Source organism: Theropithecus gelada, chromosome 13 (assembly GCF_003255815.1).
Source record: "Theropithecus gelada isolate Dixy chromosome 13, Tgel_1.0, whole genome shotgun sequence".
NCBI classification, from domain to species: domain Eukaryota; kingdom Metazoa; phylum Chordata; class Mammalia; order Primates; family Cercopithecidae; genus Theropithecus; species Theropithecus gelada.
The window spans coordinates 52467799-52492665 of record NC_037681.1 but is presented as its reverse complement, the minus strand read 5'-3'; the positions used below and the strand labels follow the sequence as shown (position 1 = coordinate 52492665).

At 45.0% G+C, this 24867-nt stretch overlaps 1 protein-coding gene across 4 annotated transcripts in view; it reads right to left on the bottom strand.

Moving 5' to 3' along the window:
- The window catches only part of SPAST (spastin), a 92429-nt gene extending 70468 nt beyond the window's left edge, over positions 1-21961 (bottom strand). For all 4 annotated transcript variants that reach the window (XM_025354973.1, XM_025354975.1, XM_025354974.1 and 1 more), the window contains exon 1: positions 21273-21961. In XM_025354973.1, coding sequence (XP_025210758.1) covers positions 21273-21681 — 409 coding nt within the window. In that variant the 5' untranslated portion in view covers positions 21682-21961. The remainder of the gene's footprint in view (positions 1-21272) is intronic.
- Between the last annotated feature and the right edge of the window lie 2906 nt (positions 21962-24867).

The following is a 24867-nucleotide window of genomic DNA, read 5'->3' as shown; positions in this document are numbered from 1 at the left end:
CTTTTTTTTTTTTTTTTTTTTTTTTTTTGAGACAGAGTCTCACTCTGTCGCCAGGCTGGAGTGCAGTGGCGCGATCTCAGCTTACTGCAACCTCCAACTCTCTGGTTCAAGCAATTCTCCTGCCTCAGCCTCCCGAGTAGCTGGGATTACAGGCATGCACCACCACACCCAGCTAATTTTTGTATTTTTTTTTTAGTAGAGACAGGGTTTCACCATGTTGGCCAGAATGGTCTCGATCTCCTGACCTCATGATCTGCCCGCCTCAGCCTCCCAAAGTGCCGGGATTACAGGCCACCGTAAGCCACCGTGCCCGGCTACTCCTTCTCTTCTAAGAAACCTGTATCAAGAATTCAGTGCATATCTTTCTAGTATATGTTTTTTATTGTCCCTATCTAAATTAGTGTAATTTTTTAAATTTATGTTTCTTTTGAGATCTAGCTATGTTGCTACATAGAGATCTGGTTCATTCATTTTGACTTCTGTACACCAACCTGTATCATCCTGTAACTCATAATTTATTCAACTATTTTTTCTTTTCTTTTTTTTTTTTTGGAGATAGTCTCACTCTATCGCCCAGGCTGGAGTACAGTGGCATGATCTCGGCTCACTACAACCTCCATTTCCTAGGCTCAAGTGATGCTTGTGCCTCAGCCTCCCAAGTAGCTGGGATTACAGGTGTACGCCACCACACCTGCCTAATTTTTTGTATTTTTAAGTAGAGATGGGGTTTCGCCATGTTCGGCAGGCTGGACTCAAACTCCCGACCTCAGGTGATCCACTCGCCCCAGCCTCCCAAAGTGCCGGGATTACAGGCATGAGCCACCACACCCAGCCTCAACCATTTTTTCTATTATTAAGATATTGAGGTTGTTTCAAGTTTTTTAATGTTTCAAACAATGCTGTAACATTCTTCTACCTGTCCCCTAATGTATACCTGCTTCCCCTAATGGACCAGTTTAAGATACATACTTAAGAAATAAAAGTAGGCCGGGCACGGTGGCTCACGCCTGTAATCCCAGCACTTTAGGAGGCTGAGGCGGGCGGATCATGAGGTCAGGAGATAGAGACCATCCTGGCTAACAAGGTAAAACCCTGTCTCTACTAAAAATACAAAAACCAAATTAGCCAGGCATGGTGGCGGGTGCCTGTAGCCCTAGCTACTAAGGAGGCTGAGGCAGGAGAATGGTGTGAACCCGGGAGGTGGAGCTTACAGTGAGCCAAGACTGCGCCACTATACTCCAGCCTGGGCAACAGAGCGAGACTCTGTCTCAAAAAAAAAAATAAATAAAAGGAAATAAAAGTAATGAGTCATAGTTTGTCATATTTTCTCTATTCACCAGAAATCCACAAACTGCTTTTTAAGATTACTTATTCCAGCTAGGCACAGTGGGTCATGCTTGTAATTCTAGCACTTTTGGGAGGCCCAGGCGGGTGGATCACCTGTGGTCAGGAGATGAAGACCAGCCTGGAAAACATGGTGAAGCTCTACCTCTACTAAAAATACAAAAATTAGCCAGGCATGGGGGCATGAGTCTACAGTCCTAGCTACTTGGGAGGCTGAGGCAGAAGAATCACTTGAACCCGAGAGGCAGAGGTTTCAGTGAGCCAAGATCATGCCACTGCATCCAGCCTGGTCAACAGAGCATGACTTCATCTCAAAACAATTAATAAATAAATAATTAAAAAATATATATATATATAGTAGGTAGAGTCAAATATAAGTTTTGCCAAATAATTGAGAGATAATTGGCAAATAGGAGTATAAAAAGATGCTCAACATCATTAGTTGTTAGGGAAGCACAAATTAAAACCACAAGATACAACAATGCACCCAATTTTGAACGACAAAAAAAAGAAAAGAACATAAAAATACCAAAATACTACAAGATAAAGGATAATGGACCTTTCATATGTTTGCTGGTAGGAAAAAAATGGCACCCAGTTGGAAAAAGAGTTTGGTAGTTTCTTATTATATTAAACATATATTTACCATATAAGTCAACAATCCCTTCTTCTACATATTTACCCGGAAAAATACAAACTTCCAAGACCTGTACATGAATTTATAGTACCTTTATTTATAAGAGTTAAAAACAGGAGGATGGGCATGGTGGCTCACACCTGTAATCCCAGCACTTCGGGAGGCCAAGGAGGGCGGATCACTTGAGGTCAGGAGTTCAAGACCAGCCTGGCCAACATGGTGAAACCCTATCTCTACTAAAAAAATACAAAAATTAGCTGGGCGTGGTGGCGGGCTGGAGTGCAATGGCGCAATCGCAGCTCACCACAACCTCCGCCTCATGGGTTCAAGCAATTCTCCTGCCTCAGCCTCCCAAGTAGCTGGGATTAAAGGCACGTGCCACCATGCCTGGCTAATTTTGTATTTTTAGTAGAGACAGGTTTCTCCATGTTGATCAGGCTGGTCTAGAACTCCCGATCTCAGGTGATCCACCCGCCTCGGCCTTCCAAAGTGCTGGAGATTACAGGCGTGAGCCGCCGTGCCCTGCAGATCTGATTTTTAAAAAGCATGATATTCTAACATTTAATGTATAAGAATATCCATCTGGGCTTGGATTATAACATCAGAACTAAAATTCTGATTACCACAGTAAGATTAGAAGAGAGCTAGAGCCAGGCGCAGTGGCTCACGCCTGTAATCCCAGCACTCTGGGAGGTTGAGGCAGGCGGATCACCTGCGGTCAGGAGTTCAAGACCAGCCTGGCCAACATGGTGAAACCTAATCTCTACTAAAAATACAAAAATTAGCTGGGCTTGGTGGTAGGCGCCTGTAATCCCAGCTATTTGGGAGGCTGAGGCAGGAGACTTGCTTAACCCAGGAGGCACAGGTTGCAGTGAGCGGAGATCGTGCCATTGCACTCCAGCCTAGGTGACAGAGGGAGACTCTGCCTCAAAAAAAAAAAGGCTGGGCGCAGTGGCTCACGCCTGTAGTCCCAGCACTTTGCAAGGCCGAGGTGGGTGGATCACCCAAGGTTGGGAGTTCAAGACCAGCCTGACCAACATGAAGAAACCCCGTCTCTACTAAAAATACAAAAATTAGCTGGGTATGGTGGCACATGCCTGTAACCCCAGCTACTCGGGAGGCTGAGGCAGGAGAATCACTTGAACCCAGGAGGCAGAGGTTGCGGTGAGCCGAGATCAAGCCATTGCACTGCAGCCTGGGCAATGAGAGCAAAACTCCATCTCAAAAAAAAAAAAAAAAAAAAAAGAGAGAAGTAGGGAAAAAAAGTTTTAAAAACATCTGTTTGAAGGGATTAGTGAGTTTCCAACACAATGAAAATTACTAAAATTTAGAAAGGAGGGACCATATCAAGCCCATTAAGATGGTTATTATTATTATTTTTTAAATTATCAAAATAAAAAAAGGAGAGAAGCCAGCAGAGATGAGCCCAGCATTTGGAGCACTTTTCTTTTCTTTTTTATTTATTTATTTTCTTTTAGACAGAGTCTCACTCTGTCACCCAGGCCAGAGTGCAATGGTATGATCTCAGCTCACTGCAACCTCTGACTCCCAGGTTCAAGCGATTCTCCTGCCTCAGCCTCCTGAGTAGCTGGGACCACAGGCACACGCCACCACGCCCAGCTAATTTTTGTATTTTTAGTAGAGACGGGGTTTCACCATGTTAGCCAGGATGGTCTCAATCTCCTGACCTCGTCTACTTGAAGTGATTGCGAACTCTCAAAGTGGTAGAGAAACTAAGCAGAGCTTTTAGCAGACTCATGGAACAAAACAGAAAAAACGTGAATTTCAGAGCATGCCCAGGAGGAGAAGCTGTGGCAAAAATTTTGGCTGGGACCCTGAATGAATGAACAGTTAAGAACTGAGCCACAGCCGGGTGCAGTGGCTCACGCCTGGAATCCCAGCACTTTGGGAGGCCGAGGCACGCGGATCACAAGGTCAGAAGATCGAGACCATCCTGGCTAACACCATGAAACCCCATCTCTACTAAAAACACACAAAAAAATTAGCCAGGTGTGGTGGCATGTGCCTGTAGTCCTAGCTACTCTGGAGGCTGAGGCAGGAGAATCACTTGAACCCAGGAGGCAGAGGTTGCAATGAGCTGGGATCGTGCCACTGCACTGCAGCTTGGGCAACACAGTGAGATTCCATCTCAAAAAAAAATTAATTAATTAACTAAAAAAAAGAACTGAGCCAGACCGTAAAGAACTGAAACACATATTCAAATTATTTCAATCTCTTAATGTAGGGGTTGGCAAACTACAGCCCATAACTTACACTGATTACCCTTTAGATACATTTATAGCAGAAAATCAAATCTTCCTGTGGTCTCCAGTGCAAAAAAGGCCTCCAAAATCCTTTAACGTTAGCTCCCAACAGTTCCTAGTTTCTCCCACACATTTCTCTTTTAACTCTATGACCCCGAGTAATACTCAAATTCAACCGAGACTACATCAAATCAAGGAAGAATTTGGGTGGCAGAAACAACCACTTGTAGTTTAAATTATTAGCCAACAGTGTAACTACATTATCTAAGGCATGCCTTAGCAAATTACGGACCAAGATTAAATCTAGTAAGCGGCATATTTTTGTACATAAAGTTTTACTAGGTCAAACTCACCATATGACAGGGTTGAGCAGTTATGATGCAGAGCTTAAAATGTTTACAAAATTGATAAACATAAAAACAACCCAATTTAAAAAATGGGAAAAGAACATTAATAGACATTTTTCCAAAGAAGATACACAAATGGTACATAAGTACATGACAAAATGCTCAACATCGTAAGTCACTAGAAAAATGCAAATCAAAATCATAACGAGATACCACTTCGTACCCTTTAGGATGACTATTATTTTAAAAAATGAAAAATAACAAATGTGGAGAAATTGGAACCATTTTACACTGCTGGTGGGAACGCGAAATGGTGCAGCCCCTATGGAAAACAGTTTGGCAGTTCTTCAAAAATGTAAAAACAAAGTTACTGTACAATCCAGTAATTCTACTCCTAGGTATATATTCAAAAGTACTGAAACCCAGGACTCAAACAGATGTTTACACCAATGTTCACAGCCACATTATTCACAATAGATGGAAACAATCCAAACACCCATTAATAAAAAACGTGGGCCACACACAGTGGCTCACGCCAAGTTGAGTGGACTGACCGCGCCCAGGAGTTAGAGATGGTGAACCACAGGGTGAAACCCCATCTCTACAAAAAATATAAAAATTAGCCGGGCATGGTGGCGCAAGCCTGTGGTCCCAGCTACTTGGGAGGCTGAGGTGGGAGGACTGCTTGAGTCCAGGAAGAGGAGGCTGCAGCGAGTCGAGATTGTACTACTGCACTCTAGCCTGGGTGACAGAGCAAGACCCAACGTCAGAAAAAAAAAGGCGGGCGTGGGGTAGTGGGTGTACGTGAGTTGGAAAAAAACAAAAAAAACACTTTTTTTTTTTTTAGAATGGGTCTCGCTCTGTCACCCGTGCTAGAGAGCAGTGGTATGATCTCACTGCAACCTCTGCCTCCCAGGCTTAAGCGATTCTCCCACCTCAGCCTCTTGAATAGCTGGGACCACAGGTGAGCACCATCACACCTGGCTAATTCCTTTTTTAAAGACGGGGTCTCACTATATTGCCCAGGCTGGTCCTGAATTCCCGGGCTGAAGTGATACTCCCACTTCAGCCTCCCAAAATGTTGGGATTACAGGCATGAGCCACCACACCCAGCCTAAAAAACACAATTCTAATCAGTGATATCCCCCTTTGCTTTACTATATTCCTCTATTAACCACTTATGAGGTTTTGCAGATTGTAGAGAGGTAGAGCATGGTGGTTCACACCTGTAATCTCAACACTTCGGGAGGCTGAGGTGGGCGGGCCACTTGAGCCCAGGAGTTCAAGATCAGCCGCGCAACATGGTGAAACCCCGTCTATACCAAAATAAAAACTAACCAGGTGTGGTGACATGCACCTGTAGTCCCAGCTACTTGAGGGGCTGAATGGGAGCAGGAGATTGAGGCTGCAATGAGCCATGTTCTTACCACTTCACTCCAACCTGGGTGACAAAAACAAACAAACTGAAAAAATACAAGGAAGATCAAATATATTGAAATGAAAAAAATTCCAAAATATGGTAAGTGAAAAAGATTGCAAATTGTTTTGCATATTTTTTCTCTGATGAATATTTATGTTTATATAAGTACAAAAAGTTAAGAAACTTATCAGTAACCATTTCCCTTACGGCAAGGTTAAGGAAGATTTTCACCTTCTATACTTGTGCACTATTTTACTTTATTTTTTAGAGACAGGGTCTCACTGTCACCCAACCTGGAGTGCAGTGCCATCATCATAGCTCACTGAAACCTTGAAATTCTGGGCTCAAGCAATCCTTTCACTTCAGCGTTCTGAGTAGCTGGGACTAGAGACATGCACCACTACACTGGGCTAATATTTTTTAATTGTTTGCAGAAATGGGGCCAGGCACGGTGGTCCACACCTGTAATTCTAGCACTTTGGGAGGCTGAGACGGGTATATCACTTGAGACTAGGCGTTCAAGACCAGCCTGGCCACCTTGGTGAAATCCCATCTCTACCAAAAAATAGAAAAATTAGCCAGATATGGTGGCACATGCCTGTAATCCCAAGCTACTCAGAAGGCTGAGGCACGAGAATCGCTTGAACCTGGGAGGTGAAGGTTACAGTGAAAAAAGAAATGGGGTCTTGCATACCCAGGCTAGTCTCGAACTCCCAGCTTCAAGTGATCCTCCCGCCTCAACTTCCGAAAGTGCTGGGATTACAAGTGTGACCCACTGCACCTGGACTGCATTATTTTTAGTATGTGTTACTGTAGAAACAACAGAAATGCTAATATTCATCTTTAAATAGAGAGAAGAGAGAAGCATAACAGATTAACTTGCAAATTATCTACTGTATATTTTCTTTCACATATTAGTGAGACCCAGATTGCCACAAGAAGGGTCAAAACATGGGTAGCTTGGGGTAGAGTGAGAGGATATGTGTTTGCAAGTATGTGAGTTAGAAGGCAATGATTTAAGTCTTTGTTCCATCATTTAATAGCAATACGACTTTGGAAAAGTCAGTTAATCTGTCTGGGCTTCAGACTCCTTACCTGAAAAGAAAATATTTCTTTTACCTAACTCTGAGTTGTGGCAAAAATCAAACAAAATAGGGTATATGATGATACTTTATTACTTTAAGTAATAAAGTAGTATGGAAATACTATTTTTAGTATCTTTATTATACTTAGTAAATTTGTTAATTTAAATCATCCTTCCCCCGAATTGTGTGCACAGTTGTATATTCCTGATATTTGCTCATTTATGTTACATAAAGCCCACTAGCTTTACTTACCTATTTAATCCTTAAGTATTCTCACACAAACTTAATCCTTAAGTTTGTGTTCCTTGGAATGGAACAAATATAGCCATTTTCCTACAACAATTTTCTGATGGCAACTTGCAAGTGACAAAATTAGCAGAGTAACAGATATCTAAAAATCTCAATTAAGGCTGGGTGCAGTGGCTCATGCCTGGTAATCCCAGCACTTTGGGAACCTGAGGTGGGTGGATCATGAGGTCAGGAGTTTAAGACCAGCCTGGCCAAGATGGTGAAACCCCGTCTCTACTAAAAATACAAAAATTAGCAGGGCACGGTGGCAGGCGCCTGTAATCCCAGCTACTCGGGAGGCTGAGGCAGGAGAATCACTTGAACCTGGGAGGCAGAGGTTGCAGTGAGCCAAGATTGTGCCACTGCACTCTAGCCTGGGTGACAGAGCAAGACTCCATCTCAAAAAAAAAAAAAAAATCCCAATTAAGCCAGGTATGGTGGCACACACCTATAGTCCCAGCTGTTTGAGAGTCTGAAGTGGGAAGATCACTTAAGCCCAGGAGTTCAAGTCCAACCTAGGCAATATATATTGAAATCAGAATGGTCCATTTCATTAAGGACTACTGATTATGGCCCCTGTTCTCAAAGAAAAAAAAAAAAAAATCTCATGGTAGACTTTCATGGTGTGCTAATCCCCAGCAAACTACATGGACCACAAAGCATTATAATCACCGATTAATTCAGGGATGAATTACTAACAGCCCCTGATTAATTCTCTCATAGTTTACTATTACAGAAAGAGTGCTTTCTACTATAATTTGGTTAAAAAGACCCTGTGTGATGGCTCATGTCTGTAGTCCCAGCACTTTGAAAGACTGAGGTGGGAGGATTGCTTGAGGACAGGCATTTAAGACCAGCCTGGGTAATATAGTAGGGTCCTGTGTCTACAAGAAAAAAAATTTAATAAAACATTTAGTAAAAAGATCATATTTGCTTTCACTATCAAACTTAAACATTTATTTCCAAGGTAAAGAATTATTTTCCCTGTTAATTTGGAAAGTTTTAAACCCTATGTAAAGACATCATTCTAGTTTTTGACATTTTCTTTGAACCTTAAGAATGTCATCTTATTTATCTTCCTCAAAAAATTTTTGTGGCCAGGTGCAGCAACTCATGCCTATAATCCTAGCACTTTGGGAGGCCGAGGCAGGCAGATCACACGAGGATCTGTGTTCCCGTTTACTGAGGACCTATTATGTGCAAGCACTAAGCATTTAAAAAACATCTCAGCATATGTAGTTAAGTAACTTGCCCAAGATCCTACATGGTCAGGACTTAAATGTCAATTTTGATAAGAAGTCCCACAATTCAAAAAGGGTAACATTTGACCCTCAAAGCTGAGAAAGACGCCAGGAGGAATGGCTCATGCCTGTAATCCTAGCACTATGGGAGGCTGAGGCGGGTGGATTGCTTGAGGTCCGGAGTTCGAGACCAGCCTGTCCAACACGGCGAAACTCCGTCTCTACTAAAAATACAAAAATTAGCCGAGTGTGGTGACGTGCGCCTGTAATTCCAGCTAGTTGGGAGACTGAGGCAGGAGAGTCGCCTGAATCCGGGAGGCAGAGGTTGCAGTGAGCCGAGATTGCCCCACTGCACTCTAGCCTGAGTGACAGAGGCAGACTCTATTTCCAAAAAAACAAAAAAAAAGCTGAGAAAGAGAAAAGCAGCTTATTACATCCAGGAGCTGGCCTACTACTATCAGCTAAACCTTGGTATTTGACCTGGCACTTAAAGAATATCAACATGAAATAAGGTCACTCTGTGAGCACGGTGCAACAAGACCACTCTACGATTATGTCTAAACACAGACAAAACATGAACACTGAACACTGTCTGAAATACCAAACATTTCCCTCTTCCAGCTAATGAGTGACCTCTGCTTTTTAACCACTACAGCTTTAGACCTCACTCTGTCTTCTTCTAGATAGGTTTTATGATATTTATTCATAGAATTATTCCCAGCTCCTGGTAGCATCCAATTCAGAGAAAAACCCTGCTTCCTTAAACCCTCCTTAAAATCACCAAATAAATGAGCCCAAATCCTGTAAGATCTTTCTAACACCCTTTTACTATGATGTACCATGGTTATTATATATGTGTGTTCTCCCTGGCTACAGTGAGTAATAAACCCCACTTGCTCAACCATAGATAGGTTTGTTCCTGGAGATCATTGATGAGGGCATTGACAAAGCCCACTTACGAAGTTAATTCTCTCCCTCTGCAGAAGAGCAGAAAAGTTATGTAAGTGAGTACAGCATGTCTACAGATTATCTATACAGTTGTAAGACATTTAATAACCTCTAAGAAAATCACAGATTTTGACATTTTTCTTTCCTCATTAACTAGAATGAGCTGCTGAGATATGACTGTGTTCAAAGACATTTTATTGTATAGGATGTCTAAGATCAGCAATTGTTAATAATTCACAAACAAAAGAAAAAAAAGGCTACATAAGCATATTAACAGCTTCACTGGCTTGGCAGGACTATTATAGGTCAAGACTGAAGAAAACTGGCCAGGCACGGTGGCTCATGCTTGCAATCCCAGCACTTTGGGGGGTGAGGTGGGAGGACTGCTTGAGCTCAGGAGTTCAAGACCAGCCTGGGCAGTACAGCAAGACCCTTTCTCTATTTTGCTTTAAAGAAATTAAAAAAAAAAAAAAAAAGAGTGAAGAAAACTAATATAGAAGAGCAGACAATCTATACTTTGCCAGATGTCAAAAACCCGACTACTACTGGGTGGAACAGAGACAGTAAGATATCAGAAAAGAGGCAGGAACATCCTTCTTCAATAATTCAATATCCAGCCTGGTGCAGAGGCTCACACCTGTAATCCTAACACTTTGAGAGACCAAGGCAGGCAGATCACTTGAGGCCAGGAGTTTGAGACCAACCTGGCCAAATTAGCGAAACCCCATCACTACTAAAAAAATAAAATGAGGCCGGGCACGGTGGCTCAAGCCTGTAATCCCAGCACTTTGGGAGGCCGAGACGGGCGGATCATGAGGTCAGGAGATCGAGACCATCCTGGCTAACACGGTGAAACCCCGTCTCTACAAAAATACAAAAAACTAGCCGGGCGAGGTGGCGGCGCCTGTAGTCCCAGCTACTTGGGAGGCTGAGGCAGGAGAATGGCGTAAACCCGGGAGGCGGAGCTTGCAGTGAGCTGAGATCGCGCCACTGCACTCCAGCCTGGGCGACAGAGCGAGACTCCGTCTCAAAAAATAAATAAATAAATAAATAAATAAAATGATTCAATACCCATTTACTAACTATTCTTAATAGTCACCCGGACAACTAACAATAATATTGGGAATCCAGTTTAACAGGATTTAACTGTATTCAACATTAGGAAAAATACAACAACAACAACAACAAACCAGCTAAAAACAGAACAAGGGATAAAGTCCTTAACAGTGGCTGCTTTTCTGTGTGTGTTTTTTTTTTTTTTTTTTGAGATGGAGTCTTGCTTTGTCGCCCAGGCTGGAGTGCAGTGGCGTGATCTCGGCTCACTGCAAGCTCTGCCTCCCGGGTTCACGCCATTCTCCTACCTCAGCCTCCGAGTAGCTGGGACTACAGGCGCGCACCACCATGCCCGACTAACTTTTTGTATTTTTAGTAGAGACGGGGTTTCACCGCGTTAGCCAGGATAGTCTCGATCTCCTGACCTCGTGATCCGCCCGCCTCAGCCTCCCAAAGTGCTGGGGTCACAGGCGTGAGTCACCACGCCCGGCACTTCTTTGTGTCTTTAGTGCAGATGCCAGTAAATATTCTTGAGAAAAAATGTGAAATGTTTATTGCATATTTAATCAAAAGCAATGTTACCTTTTGGAAAAGTATGATATAATCTGAATGTCCATTTATCAGACTTATTCCTTAATCAGAGAAACTTTAAAGTAGAATCATTAGGCCCCAAGAAAGTAAGTCTGAAATTAATCCTTTCAAAGTGGTAGGTATAGAGGTTTTCATTAGTATAAGAAAATTACCAAATCTGACACTTCTGATTTCTACCCTCCATCCTCATCCTCTGAAAACAGATATGGACAGCTATTTTATATGTGAGTTTTAAATAAAGCACAATATTGAATTATATAGAACTATGAAATACGACAATTTTCATTAATTTTCTACAAACCTAAAAGCCAAAAATAAAATTCTAAGACCCCCAACCGACTGATAGACCCTTCCCTGCCCAGGGCATTCCAAAGTTAACCTAAAAAACTAGTTCAGGCTATGATGAGAAGTGGGGGTTGGACATGACTCATTATACCCTCTTCCCTTTGGAATTCAGGGACAACTGATCAGCATTAACATTCAAACAGAGGGCCGGGCGCGGTGGCTCAAGCCTGTAATCCCAGCACTTTGGGAGGCCGAGACGGGCGGATCACGAGGTCAGGAGATCGAGACCATCCTGGCTAACACGGTGAAACCCCGTCTCTACTAAAAAATACAAAAAACTAGCCGGGCGAGGTGGCGGGCGCCTGTAGTCCCGGCTACTCGGGAGGCTGAGGCAGGAGAATGGCATAAACCCGGGAGGCGGAGCTTGCAGTGAGCTGAGATCCGGCCACTGTACTCCAGCCTGGGCGACAGAGCGAGACTCCGTCTCAAAAAAAAAAAAAAAAAAAAAAAAAAAAAACATTCAAACAGAGATATTAAGATGTTTTGGAGCAGTAAGACGCCAAATTCCCAGCCTAACTCTAGTACAGTATCACATGTCAGATAGTATGCCATGAAAGAAATTGAAGTATTTTACCCTAAATCATATTTCTTTGACATATTCTGAAATGGCCCTGCAAAGCTGTCTCTTGTGGGGAAAATTTATGTAGAGAATCCTTTTCCTTTCCAAGTCTTTTCTCTGAACCAGGAGAAGATTAACTAAGAGTCTGCCACCTTTTAAAGTCTCATAAGAAATATTTACAATGTATTCTCTCTGAAGCCTGCTACCTGGAGGCTTCATCTGTATAGTAAGAACCTCGGTATCCACAACCCATTATTTTAACCCAGACACTCCCTTCTATGGATTCCAGGACTTTAGATAAGCTCTTTTGACCAACTGCTCATCAGAAAATCTTTGAATCTGCCTATGACGTGGAAGCCTCCCCAAATTCCAGTTTTCCTGCCTTTCCAGATGGAACCAATGTACACCTTACATGCTTAATTGACATCTTACGTCTCCCTAAAGTGTATAAAATCGAGCTATAGCCTGACCACCTTGGACAGATGTTCTTAGTATCTACTGGGGCTGTGTCATAGGCCACTGGTCACTCATATTTGGCTCAAAATAAATCTCTTCAAATATTTTACAGAGTTTGACTCTCTTCATTGACAGTTATTTTAAATACACACATGCGCATATACACAGCTTAAAACTATGAATAGAAAAATATTTTACTTAGACAATTTCTGTTTTTAATGCCTGACCCTTTAGCCCTTTAAAACAATGAATAGAAAAATATTTTATTTAGACAATTTCTGTCTTTGGTGCCTGATCCTTTAGCCCTACAATATCCTGAGAAACTTCAGCTCTCATTCATATAACATACTAGGCCTTTTCTGTTTAGTCCTACATACTTGAGAAATCGAACCACACCTAGAGAACCTCCACCATTGTATTACCCAGGAGATCTCAGGCTTGTCTATCCACAGGAGACAGGCAGAACATGTTAGGTCATGTTCCAGTTAATCCAAAGAACTATTAATACAACCTTCTCTTTTCCTCCAAGTATTCCAAGGAGCCCATTACCAGCATTACAACATAAAAACTTGTAGTATAAAGTAAAAAGTACAATATTTTGAGTCTATTCACTTAAATTCTATTTTTGGTTCTGCTGTGAGTCTACTCTTTAAATTTCAGCTTCTCCTTATACAAAATTGCTATCACAGGTTTTCAGTCTTCCAAGGAAGTTCGACAATTAAAGAAAATATTTACCAACTTAGTCAACATGGCAAGATCCCCATCTCTAAAAAAATTTTTTTAATTAGCTAAGCATGGTGGTATGCATCTGTAGACCCAGCTACCAGGGAGGCTGAGGTGGGTGGATTGATTGCGCCTGGGAGGCTGAAGCTGCAGTGAACTAAGATTGTGTCATTGCACTCCAGTCTGAACAACAGAGTGAGGCCCTGTCTCAAAATGTGTATGTACATATATGCGTATGTACACATATTTGTTAATCACATAACAAATGTTTTAACACATCTCACTGGAGAGGAAGTAAATATTTCTCAAATATCATCTCAAATGCAGAGCTGTACAAATTAACTGGCATCCAATAAATATTTGCTTTAATAAATAGACTTCACATATCCTTCTATTAAGTCAATAGAATTTGCTGTGCTATTTCTCTCTCTTGAAATAGTTTGGTTTCAGACAAATTAAGGCCTTTATGAAAATTTACTGTCAAATTTGAGTATGGGCTGGGTGCAGTAGGTCATACCTATAATCCCAGCACTTTGGGAGGCTGAGGCAGGAAGATCACTTCAGGTCAGGAGTTCGAGATCAGCCTGACCAACATGGTGAAACTCTGTCTCTCCCAAAAATACAAAAATATTAGCCAGGTGTGGTGGTGCACGCCTGTAGTACCAGCTATTCAGAAGACTGAGGCAGGAGAATCACTTGAACCCGGGTGGTGGAGGTTACAGTGAGCCAAGATTGCACCACTGCACTCCAGCCTGGGTGACAGAACGAGACTTCATTTAAAAAAAAAAAAAAAATTTGAGTATGCCGTAAGAATTCAGAATAAACATAGTCACCATATAAACCACATTTATACACTATTTCATTAAAATGATATTTAATTTGGCATTTATTGTTTCAAGGTACCAAATGTTTCAATTAACACTACTACAATTTGAAATACGCCATTTCATCAATCAAATAAATTGGCTTTCAGTTAAATTAGATAAGTCGGCCGGGCACAGTTGCTCACGCTTGTAATCCCAACACTTTGGGAGACCGAGGCAGGTGGATCATGAGGTCAGGAAATCAAGACTGTCCTGGCTAACATGGTGAAACCCTGTCTCCACTAAAAAATACAAAGAAAATTAGCCAGGCATGATGGCGGGCACCTGTAGTCCCAGCTACTCGGGAGGCTGAGGCAGGAGAATGGTGTGAACCTAGGAGGAGGAGCCTGCAGTGACACGAGATCACGCCACTGCACTCCAGCCTGGGCGACATAGCGAGACTCCGTCTCACTTGATCTTAGCCAAAAGGCCAAGAAGTGATAGAGACTCCATATCAAAAAAAAAAGATAAGTCATGAGGCCGGGCGCGGTGGCTCAAGCCTGTAATCCCAGCACTTTGGGAGGCCGAGACGGGCGGATCACAAGGTCAGGAGATCGAGACCATCCTGGCTAACCCGGTGAAACCCCGTCTCTACTAAAAAATACAAAAAACTAGCCGGGCGAGGTGGCGGGCGCCTGTAGTCCCAGCTACTCGGGAGGCTGAGGCAGGAGAATGGCGTGAACCCGGGAGGCGGAGCTTGCAGTGAGCCGAGATCTGGCCACTGCACTCCAGCCTGGGCGACTGAGCGAGACTCTGTCTCAAAAAAAAAAAAAAAAAAAAAAAAAGATAAGTCATGTTGCCAAGGGAATGGCAGTGCATGATATTACCAGCTCCTTAATAGTTAACCACAGAGTTAGGAAACTTTTGAAGACACTGCCTACTCAACTCATTTCTATTTGATCATATATATTTTGAAGCAGTGAGAAAGACAAATAATTAAATTCTCTTGGAACTAAGGTTTGAGTTGTCAAGGACAGCCAAGAGGCAGGCTTCAAATGCGCACTCTCTTTCAACCACTGGATTAAGACTAAAGTACAAAAATGTTCAATCTCCTAAAGAAAAGATTTAAGATAGAAAAGAACCATAATAATTATAAACTCATTTTTCTTTTTTTTTTTTTTTTTGAGAGATGGAGTCTTGCTCTGTCGCCCAGACTGCAGTGCAGTGGCATGATCTTGGCCCACTGCAACCTCCGCCTCCTGGGTTCAAGCAATTGTCCTGCCTCAGCATCCCAAGTACCTGGGACTACAGGCGTGCACCACTATGCCCAGATAATTTTTGTATTTTTAGTAGAGACGGGGTTTCACTAATATGTTGGCCAGGCTGGTCGCAAACTCCTGACCTCAAGTGATCCGCCCACCTTGGCCTCCCAAAGTGCTGGGATTACAGGCACGGGCCACTGCACCCAGCTTGAGCCACAACGCTCAGCCTTTTATTTTTGATGGAGTCTCACTCTTCTCACCCAGGCAGGAGTGCAATGGTGAGATCTCAGCTCACTGCAACCTCCACCTCCTGGGTTCAAGTGATTCTCCTGCCTCACCCTCTCAAGTAGCTGGGATTATGCACGCCCACCACCACACCTGGCTAAAGTTTTACTTCATTTTTAAAGGAAAATGAATCTGTAACTAATCTGCTTCAGTCTGAACTAATTTAATTTGCATATTATATCATCAGTTGTTGAACTAAAATCAAACTAAAGACCTGTCAGGCTGGGCGCAGTGGCTCACACCTGTAATTCTAGCAGTTGGGGAGGCCGAGGCGGGCAGATCACTTGAGGCCAGGAGTTCGAGAACAGCCTGGCCAACAAGGTGAAATGTCGTCTCTACTAAAAATACAAAAATTGGCTGGGTGTGGGGTGGCACATGCCTGTAATCCCAGTTACTGGGGTGGCTGAGGCAGGAGAATTGCTTGAACCTGGGAGGTGGAGGTTGCAGTGAGCTGAGATCGCGCCACTGCACTCCAGCCTGGGTGAAGAAGCGAGACTGTCTCAAAAAAGCTATCAACAGCCCATTCTGATGTCCACATTAGAAATCAAAATACAAAGAAAAAGTTGTGAACAGAAACATTATCAGTAGAAAGAGTATGAAATATGCATTACACAGATCACCGAAAATATTGTTGAAATTTCTCCAGCTTGGCCAACATAACAAGATCCTACCTCTAGCAAAAAAAGAAAAAAAAAAAGGAGGATCACTTGAGCCTAGGAGTGAGCCTTGAGGCTGCAGTGAGCTATAATCACATTCCACTCCAGCTTGGGTAAGAGAGTGAAACGTTGTCTCTAAAATAAATTAAATATTTTTAAATATTTAATATAGCCAACTGAAAAATAAAAATGTTCACGAGAATTTAAGTATAACAGATATATTCATACATGTGATACTCAAAGATTTAAGTCACCAGCCTGAAACCTGAGGTCTGAATTCTATTTCTTCCACTTATTCCTCACATGGAACTGCTATTTCTTCAAATCTAAGACCTCAGGGTCTTTTATTTTTCATGCCTAGGTTTTCCTTAATTTCTCCTTTTATCCTACCTCCCAACTCCCATCAACCAACAGTGTTAACTAAAATATCCTTGTAGCCGGGCACAGCGGCTCACGCCTGTAATCCCAGCACTTTGGCAGGCCAGGGAGGGAGGTTCACTTGAGGTCAGGAGTTCAAAATCAGCCTGGCCAACATGGTGGAACTCTGTCTCTATTAAAAATACAAAAATTGGCAGGGCACGATGGCTCATGCCTGTAATCCCAGCACTTTGGGAGGCCGAGGTGGGTGGATCACGAGGTCGGGAGATCAAGACCATCCTGGCTAACACCGTGAAACCCCGTCTCTATAAAAAAAATACAAAAAATTAGCCAGGCGTGGTGGCAGGCGCCTATAGTCCCAGCTACTCAGGAGGCTGAGGCAGGAGAATGGTGTGAACCCAGGAGATGGAGCTTGCAGTGAGCCGAGATAGCGCCACTGCACTCCAGCCTGAGTGACACAGCGAGACTCCATCTCAAAAAAAAATAAAATAAAATAAAATTAGCTGGGTGTGGTGGCGTACACCTGTAATCCCAGCTGCTCCAGAGGCTGAGGCAGGAGAATTGCCTGAATCCAGGAGGCAGAGGTTGCAGTGAGCCAAGATCATACCATTGCACTCCAGCCTGGGCAACAGAGCGAGGCTCCGTCTCAAAAATAAATAAACAAACAAACAAATAAATAAAATTTCCTTGCATGTTCTGACATTCTCTTCCTAAATACAACAATTAATGGCTGAGCATGGTGGCTCCCGCCTGTAATCCCAGCACTTTGGGAGTCCGAGGCGGGCGGATCACGAGGTCTGGAGATCAAGACCATCCTGGCTAACACGGTGAAACCCCATATCTACTAAAAAAATACAAAAAATTAGCTGGGCATGGTGGCAGGCACCTGTAGTCCCAGCGACTCGGGAGGCCGAGGCAGGAGAACGGCGTGAACTCGGGAGGCGGAGCTTGCAGTGAGCCGAGATCACGCCACTGCACTCCAGCCTAGGCAACAGAGTGAGACTCTGTCTCAATTAAAACACACACACACACACACACACACACACACACACACACGCGAACAAAAAAACAAAATAACAAGTTTTTTTTTTTTGGAGACGGAGTCTTACTCTGTCAACCCAGTTCGGAGTGCAGTTGCACAATCTCAGCTCATTGCACCCTGAACAACCTGAGCTCAAGTGATCCTCCTACCTCAGTCCCCCAAGTAGCTGGGACTACACGCATGTGCCACTGCGCCCAGCTAGTTTTTGTATTTTTCATAGAGACAGGGTTTCACTATGTTGCCCAGGCTGGTCTCTAACTCCTGGGCTCAAGTGATCCACCCACTTCGGCCTCCCAAAGTGCTGGAATTACAGGCATGAGCCACCGTGCCCAGCAAAAAATTATCTACTCTTGTTTTTCAAGATGGAGTCTTGCTCTGCCACCCAGGCTGGAGTGTAGTGGCATGATCTCGGCTCACTGCAACCTCTGCCTTCCAGGTTCAAGCAATTCTCCCACCTCAGCCTCCCGAGTAGCTGGGACTACAGGCATGTGTCACCACACCCGGCTAATTTTTGTATTGTTAGTAGAGATGAGATTTCACCATGTTGGTCAGGATGGTCTCGAACTCTTGACCTCGTGATCCACCCGCCTTGGCCTCCCAAAGTGTTGGGATTACAGGCGGGAGCCACCGTGCCTGGCCCAAAATATGATCTACTCTTAAACATGCTCCTCTATTCTAAAACTTTGCAACTGTTTTCTTTTTTTTTTTTTTTTTTTAGACGGAGTCTCGCTCTGTAGCCCAGGCTGGAGTGCAGTGGCCGGATCTCAGCTCACTGCAAGCTCCGCCTCCNTTTTATTTTATTTTATTTTATTTTATTTTTTTTTTTTTTTTTTTTTTTTTTTTTGAGACGGAGTCTCGCTCTGTAGCCCAGGCTGGAGTGCAGTGGCCGGATCTCAGCTCACTGCAAGCTCCGCCTCCTGGGTTCACGCCATTCTCCGGCCTCAGCCTCCCGAGTAGCTGGGACTACAGGCGCCTGCCACCTCGCCCGGCTAGTTTTTGTATTTTTAGTAGAGACGGGGTTTCACCGTGTTAGCCAGGATGGTCTCGATCTCCTGACCTCGTGATCCGCCCATCTCGGCCTCCCAAAGTGCTGGGATTACAGGCTTGAGCCACCGCGCCCGGCCTGCAACTGTTTTCATTCTCCCCAAGGGATCCTGGATGTTCTTAAGAGGTGATAAAGAATGGAGCTTGCTGGGCAGGCACAGTGGCTGACACTTGTAATCCAAGCACTTGGGAGGTTGAGGCAGGCAGATCACCTGAGGTCAGGAGTTCGTGACCAGTCTGGCCAACATGGTGAAATACCATCTCCACTAAAAATACAAAAAATTAGCCAGCCGTGGTAGGGTGCACCTGTGGTTCCAGCTACTCGGGAGACTGAGGCAGGAGAATCGCTTGCACCTGGAAGGCAGAGGTTGCAGTAAGCCGAGATCACGCCACTGCACTCCAGTCTGGGTGACACAGCGAGACTCTGTCTCAAAAAAAAAAAAAGAATGGAGCAGTTAACAAAAAATTTCCTTCCACAAACACATAGTATTCTTAAATGTTAACTCCCTCCTTGACCTCTCTTAACCATCACTTTCATTACTGTCCAAAACAACGAATACCTGCCTCTTTCCTTATATCCTACTTCCCACTCCGAGGCCCCACAAAGGAAATAGGTTTCAACAAAACTGAAATTCTAGAACAGTTTTTGGAGTTGGTAGTAGAGAGAGACACTATGAATGAAGTGCAGATTGCTCCTGTTTTCATTAATGCACAATGCAAGTGAGTATCTAATTGAGGTGTGGTAGAAAAGTGGGTTTTTTGGCAGAAGGAGAAGCAAGATCTCAGCATACTGGAAGTAAGGATAAAAGGGGAGAATTGTAAAAGTTAAGACTTCTCCTAATTTCACTTACTTTCCATAAAAAAAATTTCATTAACTATTAGCATAGGTTTCGGCCAGGCGCAGTGGCTCAAGCCTGTAATCCCAGCACTTTGGGAGGCCGAGACGGGCGGATCACGAGGTCAGGAGATCGAGACCATCCTGGCTAACATGGTGAAACCCCGTCTCTACTAAAAAATACAAAAAACTAGCCGGGCGAGGTGGCGGGCGCCTGTAGTCCCAGTTACTCGGGAGGCTGAGGCGGGAGAATGGCGTGAACCCGGGAGGCGGAGCTTGCAGTGAGCTGAGATCCAGCCACTGCACTCCAGCCTGGGCGACAGAGCGAGACTCTGTCTCAAAAAAAAAAAAAAAAAAAAAAAAAAAAAACTATTAGCATAGGTTTGGAATGATCTGCTTTATCTTTTGAGCCTCATTTTCTTCGTCTCTAAAATGCTGATGCCAATAATACCTTCATCTCACAGGGTTATTGTGAGGATTAAATAACACCTTTCATGGTCTGGGATGGTTGTTTTTTAAAAAAGGAGAAAACATAACACATGCAAAGCTAACGGCATAATGCCTGGCACATATACTAAAAAAAGTTAGCTTAACGCCAGGTGCGGTGGCTCATGCCTGTAATATCAGCACTTTGGGAGGCCGAGGCGAGCGGATCACGAGGTCAAGAGATGGAGACCATCCTAGCCAACATGGTGAAATCCCGACTCTACTGAAAATACAAAAATTAGCCGGGCGTGGTGGTGCGTGCCTGTAATCCCAGCTACTCAGGAGGCTGAGGCAGGAGAATCCCTTGAATCAGGGAGTCGGAGGTTGCAGTGAGCCGAGACTGCACCATTGCACTACAGCCTGGGCGACAGGGAAAGACTCCGTCTCAAAAAAAAAAAAAAAAAAGGTTAGCTTAAAAGAAAACCGAAAGATGTAGTATCCTTACTTTCATTCAGATACATATTTGTTTTAGGTTTTATTGTAAAGTGGTATGTTTAAGTTTATGCAATTCATTCTTCAAACATTTCAACTTGGAGATTAAAGGCTACTTTGGAATACTGCTTTAATTAAAATCAAAGCAACCAGGGGGAAAGTTTTATGCTAAATATAACTTCATTGAAAAAGTATTGAGGAATCGTTGTACTGATAAAATGATTATCTTGATTAAAATGATGCAAATTCAACTGCAGTTATACGCAGCTATTTCTTTCAAAATTGTCACCATTTGTTCTTTTTTTCTGACACTACAGTACTCTGCTTTCATTAAATGCCAGTAACAAGGCACTGCTTCTTCAATATCAAAACCTTTTGGAAACCTTGGCTCAGAGGAAGCCGCACACTGTTCACAGTGCTAGAAAGGATCGGTGTGGTCACTCTAGGACAACTGTCACTGTCATCTGCACGTCTGGGTGTCTCACAGTGACTTGGGTCATGCACAAGTGTGGGGGAAGGCTGGTGTCTGAAACAAAGTCGACAGCCAGGGTGCCCTGAAAGGGGAGAGGTTTTGAGAATACTAGAAGATAGAGGCTCCGACCTACGGGAACGCAGTCTCCCAGGGCATATCAATTCCAGGGGTGCACCGTTCCCTCCCGCTGGAAAGGGACGCAGGTGTTGCCCTCCCCCGGCGACCCCACCGCCTTCTTCCCGGCGTCGCCGCCCCCTCCCCCAGCCCCCTAGTTACCTTTCTCATCCTCATCGATGCGCAAGGCAATGGAGATGTACTCGAAGGCCTGTTTGTGGAAGACTCGGACGCGCTCGGCCTCGCCGCCCGGCACCGGCGCCGGGGCCGAGGCCGGTGCTGGCGCGGCCCCGGAGCTCCTCTTGGCTGCCATGAGGGCGCGGGAGAAGCGCTGGCAGAGCCACACGAAGAGGAGCCCCAGGTGGAAGGCGACCAAACGCAGCAGCGCGAAGCCTACAAACAGCGGGTAGGAGAAATAGTACAGGTTCCGCTTATGCGGCGACTCCGGCGGAGGGGCCGGCCCGGCGGCGGGAGGGGCGGAGGCCAGGCAAGGGGGCGGAGGCCTGGGAGGCACCGGGTTGCTGGCGCCGCCGGAGCCTTTCTTCTTCCCTCGTCCACCCGGAGAATTCATTCACAGCTCTCACTGCCGCCGCCGCCATAACCCGCCTCCCGCAGACCGATGGGAACCAAGCGACGGCGGCGGCCACTGCGACGGCGAGGGCCACAGACCCCCGTGTGCCCGCCGGTCTCAGGGGCTCCGCACCGCCGCGCGCTGCCCGCCGGCCCCGCCCCTTTCTCCTTCCTCGGCCAGGAGCACAACCCCTTCTCCTCCTGCAGTCGGTGGCTCGGGCCCCTCCCTTCCTGCCACTGTCCTCTCCGCCGCCTGGTGGCTCCCAGCGGCGGCCGCGCACGCGCACGTCTTCCCGTGTTTTTCTCCGGGGCGCGCGCGCACGGCGCGTCTTTGTTGACCGGGGCTCCTGTACGCGTGTGCGGCGCCCTCCTCTCGGCCTTCCCAGCTCAACTACAGTTCCCAATGTGCAGTTCGGCTCACGTCGGCAGCCCTGGAGAGCGCCTGCCAGGAAGCCTTGGTAATCGATCCACCCAAGGGGGAATTGCGGATTGGGGTCGCTTTGCTGGTTCGCGAGTCTCCTCTCTCAGTGTCATCATTTTCTTAGTTTCTTTCATCTTTTTCTGCCAGGCGACCTTAGTCTTCTCCAAAGGATACATCTCAGAAGCAATGGGTATCAATCTGGGAAATAAATTAGCCGGGCGTGGGGGCGCGCGCCTATAGTCCCAGCTAGTTGGAAGGCTGAGGCCGGAGAATCGCTTGAACTCGGGAGGCAGAGGCGCAAGTGAGCTGAGATCGCGCCACTGCGCTCCAGCCTGGGCGACAGAGCGAGACTCCGTCTCCAGAAAAAAAATAAAATAAAAATTTAAAATCTGGGAATTATTTGAGAGGAAAGCAATTGTGAAGATAGAAACTTCAGGTCACTGCAAACAACAGCAACAAGAATGTTAGCTCAGTGTGATGAGATCAACGAACCCAAGGGTTTAACTAAATTAGTGCATATTTAGATGTCTAATATGAAAGATAATTTATTTGAATAAGGGAAATCTTAGGTTTTGCATAGTAACCGTTGCATAGTTTACTGAAGAATCCATACTTAATTAAAAATCTACTCAGCATCCCTACCTTTGGGAAACTACCTGCTTGTCTCTGCTCCCTGTATTCTAATGAGCTGCAAGCACAGAACCCAGGCCACAAAGGTGGAAACAAACACTAGGTCAGTCAGACTCTCCTGGGACCTGGAATCTTGGCTGGAGACCCACCGAATAGAAGGTAGCAGGAATCGAGTGCTCTTAAGAGCGTGTTTGTCAATGCATCACATTGAGCTCCCCAGAGCTGCTGGGTTCCTGACTGGTCACTTGGTTATGTAACCTATCCAATACACTAATCAGTCTGTTTCTCTCTTTCTCTCTCCTCTCTCCTTTCCCCCTTCCTTCCTTACGTCTTTTCCTCTCTCTCCCTCTCTATCTCCACATCTTTTTTCTCTTCTCTTTCTCTTTTTACTTGAGTTAGCCATAATTATTTCTTGTTTCCTAAAACTAAGGAAGCCTAACTGACACAAAGACTCCGTTATTTACAACGTGAGGTTTACAAATACCACTTGGGAGCTTCCAGCTTCCAAGAATATCCACATTCTGCCACAACTTTATTTTTTTATTGTTTGAGACAGGGTCTCACTCTGTTGCCCAGGCTGGAGTGCAGTGCAACAAACCACATGACTCACTGCAACCTCCACCTCCCTGGCTCAGGTGACCCTTCCACCTTAGCCTCCTGAGTAGCTGGGACCACAGGCACATGCCACTGTGCCCGACTAATTTTTGTATTCTTTGTAGAGCCAGGGTTTCACCATGTTGCCCAGGCTGGTCTCCACTCCTGGGCTCAAGCAATCCACCTGCCTCGGCCTTCCAAAGTGCTGGGATTTCAGGCATGAGCCCCCACATCGCGCCCCCAGCTAATTTTTTAACCTTTTTGTTGAGACAGAGTCTTGCTATGTTGCCCAGGTTGGTCTTGAATTCCTGGCAGGCCTCCCAAAGTGCTGGGATTACAGGCATGAGCCACAGCACCAGCCAATTTTACTTAATTATTCCCCACCAATACTGCCCTACAAATATCACAGGCTATTGCAAAAATGACCTACTCCCTGTTTCCCTCTTATTGCTCCCCCTTCTCTGTGCTTATGCTAGATCCTCATTCTGAAATGCCCTCTTTCAGCCGGGTGCGGTGGCTAACGCCCAGCACTTTGGGAGCCCAGGCAAGCGGATCACCTGAGGTCGGGAGTTCAAGACTAGCCTGGCCAACATGGCAAAACCCCCTCTATAATAAAAATATGAAAGTTAGGCGCATTCCTGTGGTGGCAGTGCATTCCTGTAATCCCAACTACTGAGAGGCTGAGGCAGGAGAGTCACTTGAACCTGGGAGGCTGCAGTGAACGGAGATCATGCCAGTACACTGCAGCCTGGGCGACAGAGCAAGACTCTGTCTCAAAAGCAAACAACAACAAAAAAATTTTTAATGAAATGCCCTCTTTTAAATCTGATTCAGGGCCTGGCGCGTTGGCTCACACCTGTAATCCCAACACTTTGGGAGGCCGAGGCAGGCGGATCACCTGAGGTCGGGAGTTCGAGACCAGCCTGACCAACATGGAGAAACCCCGTCTCTGTTAAAAATACAAAATTAACCGGGCATGATGGCACATGCCTGTAATCCCAGCTACTTGGGAGGCTGAGGCAGGAGAACCACTTGAACCCGGGAAGCGGAGGTTGCGGTGAACTGAGATTGCGCCATTGCACTCCAGCCTGGGCAACAAGAGCGAAACTCCGTCTCAAAAAAAGAAAAAAAAAATGACATTTATACATATATCATGTAAACAAGAAGTGTATTATTTAAATGTACAGTTTAAAGAAAAATAATAAGCAGCATTCTGTTTAAGAAAAATGAATGGGCCGGGCGCGGTGGCTCAAGCCTGTAATCCCAGCACTTTGGGAGGCCGAGACGGGTGGATCACGAGGTCAGGAGATCGAGACCATCCTGGCTAACACGGTGAAACCCCATCTCTACTAAAAAATACAAAAAACTAGCCAGGCGAGGTGGCGGGCGCCTGTAGTCCCAGCTACTCGGGAGGCTGAGGCAGGAGAATGGCGTAAACCCGGGAGGTGGAGCTTGCAGTGAGCTGAGATCCGGCCACTGCACCCCAGCCTGGGCGACAGAGCAAGACTCCGTCTCAAAAAAAAAAAAAAAAAAAAAAAAAAA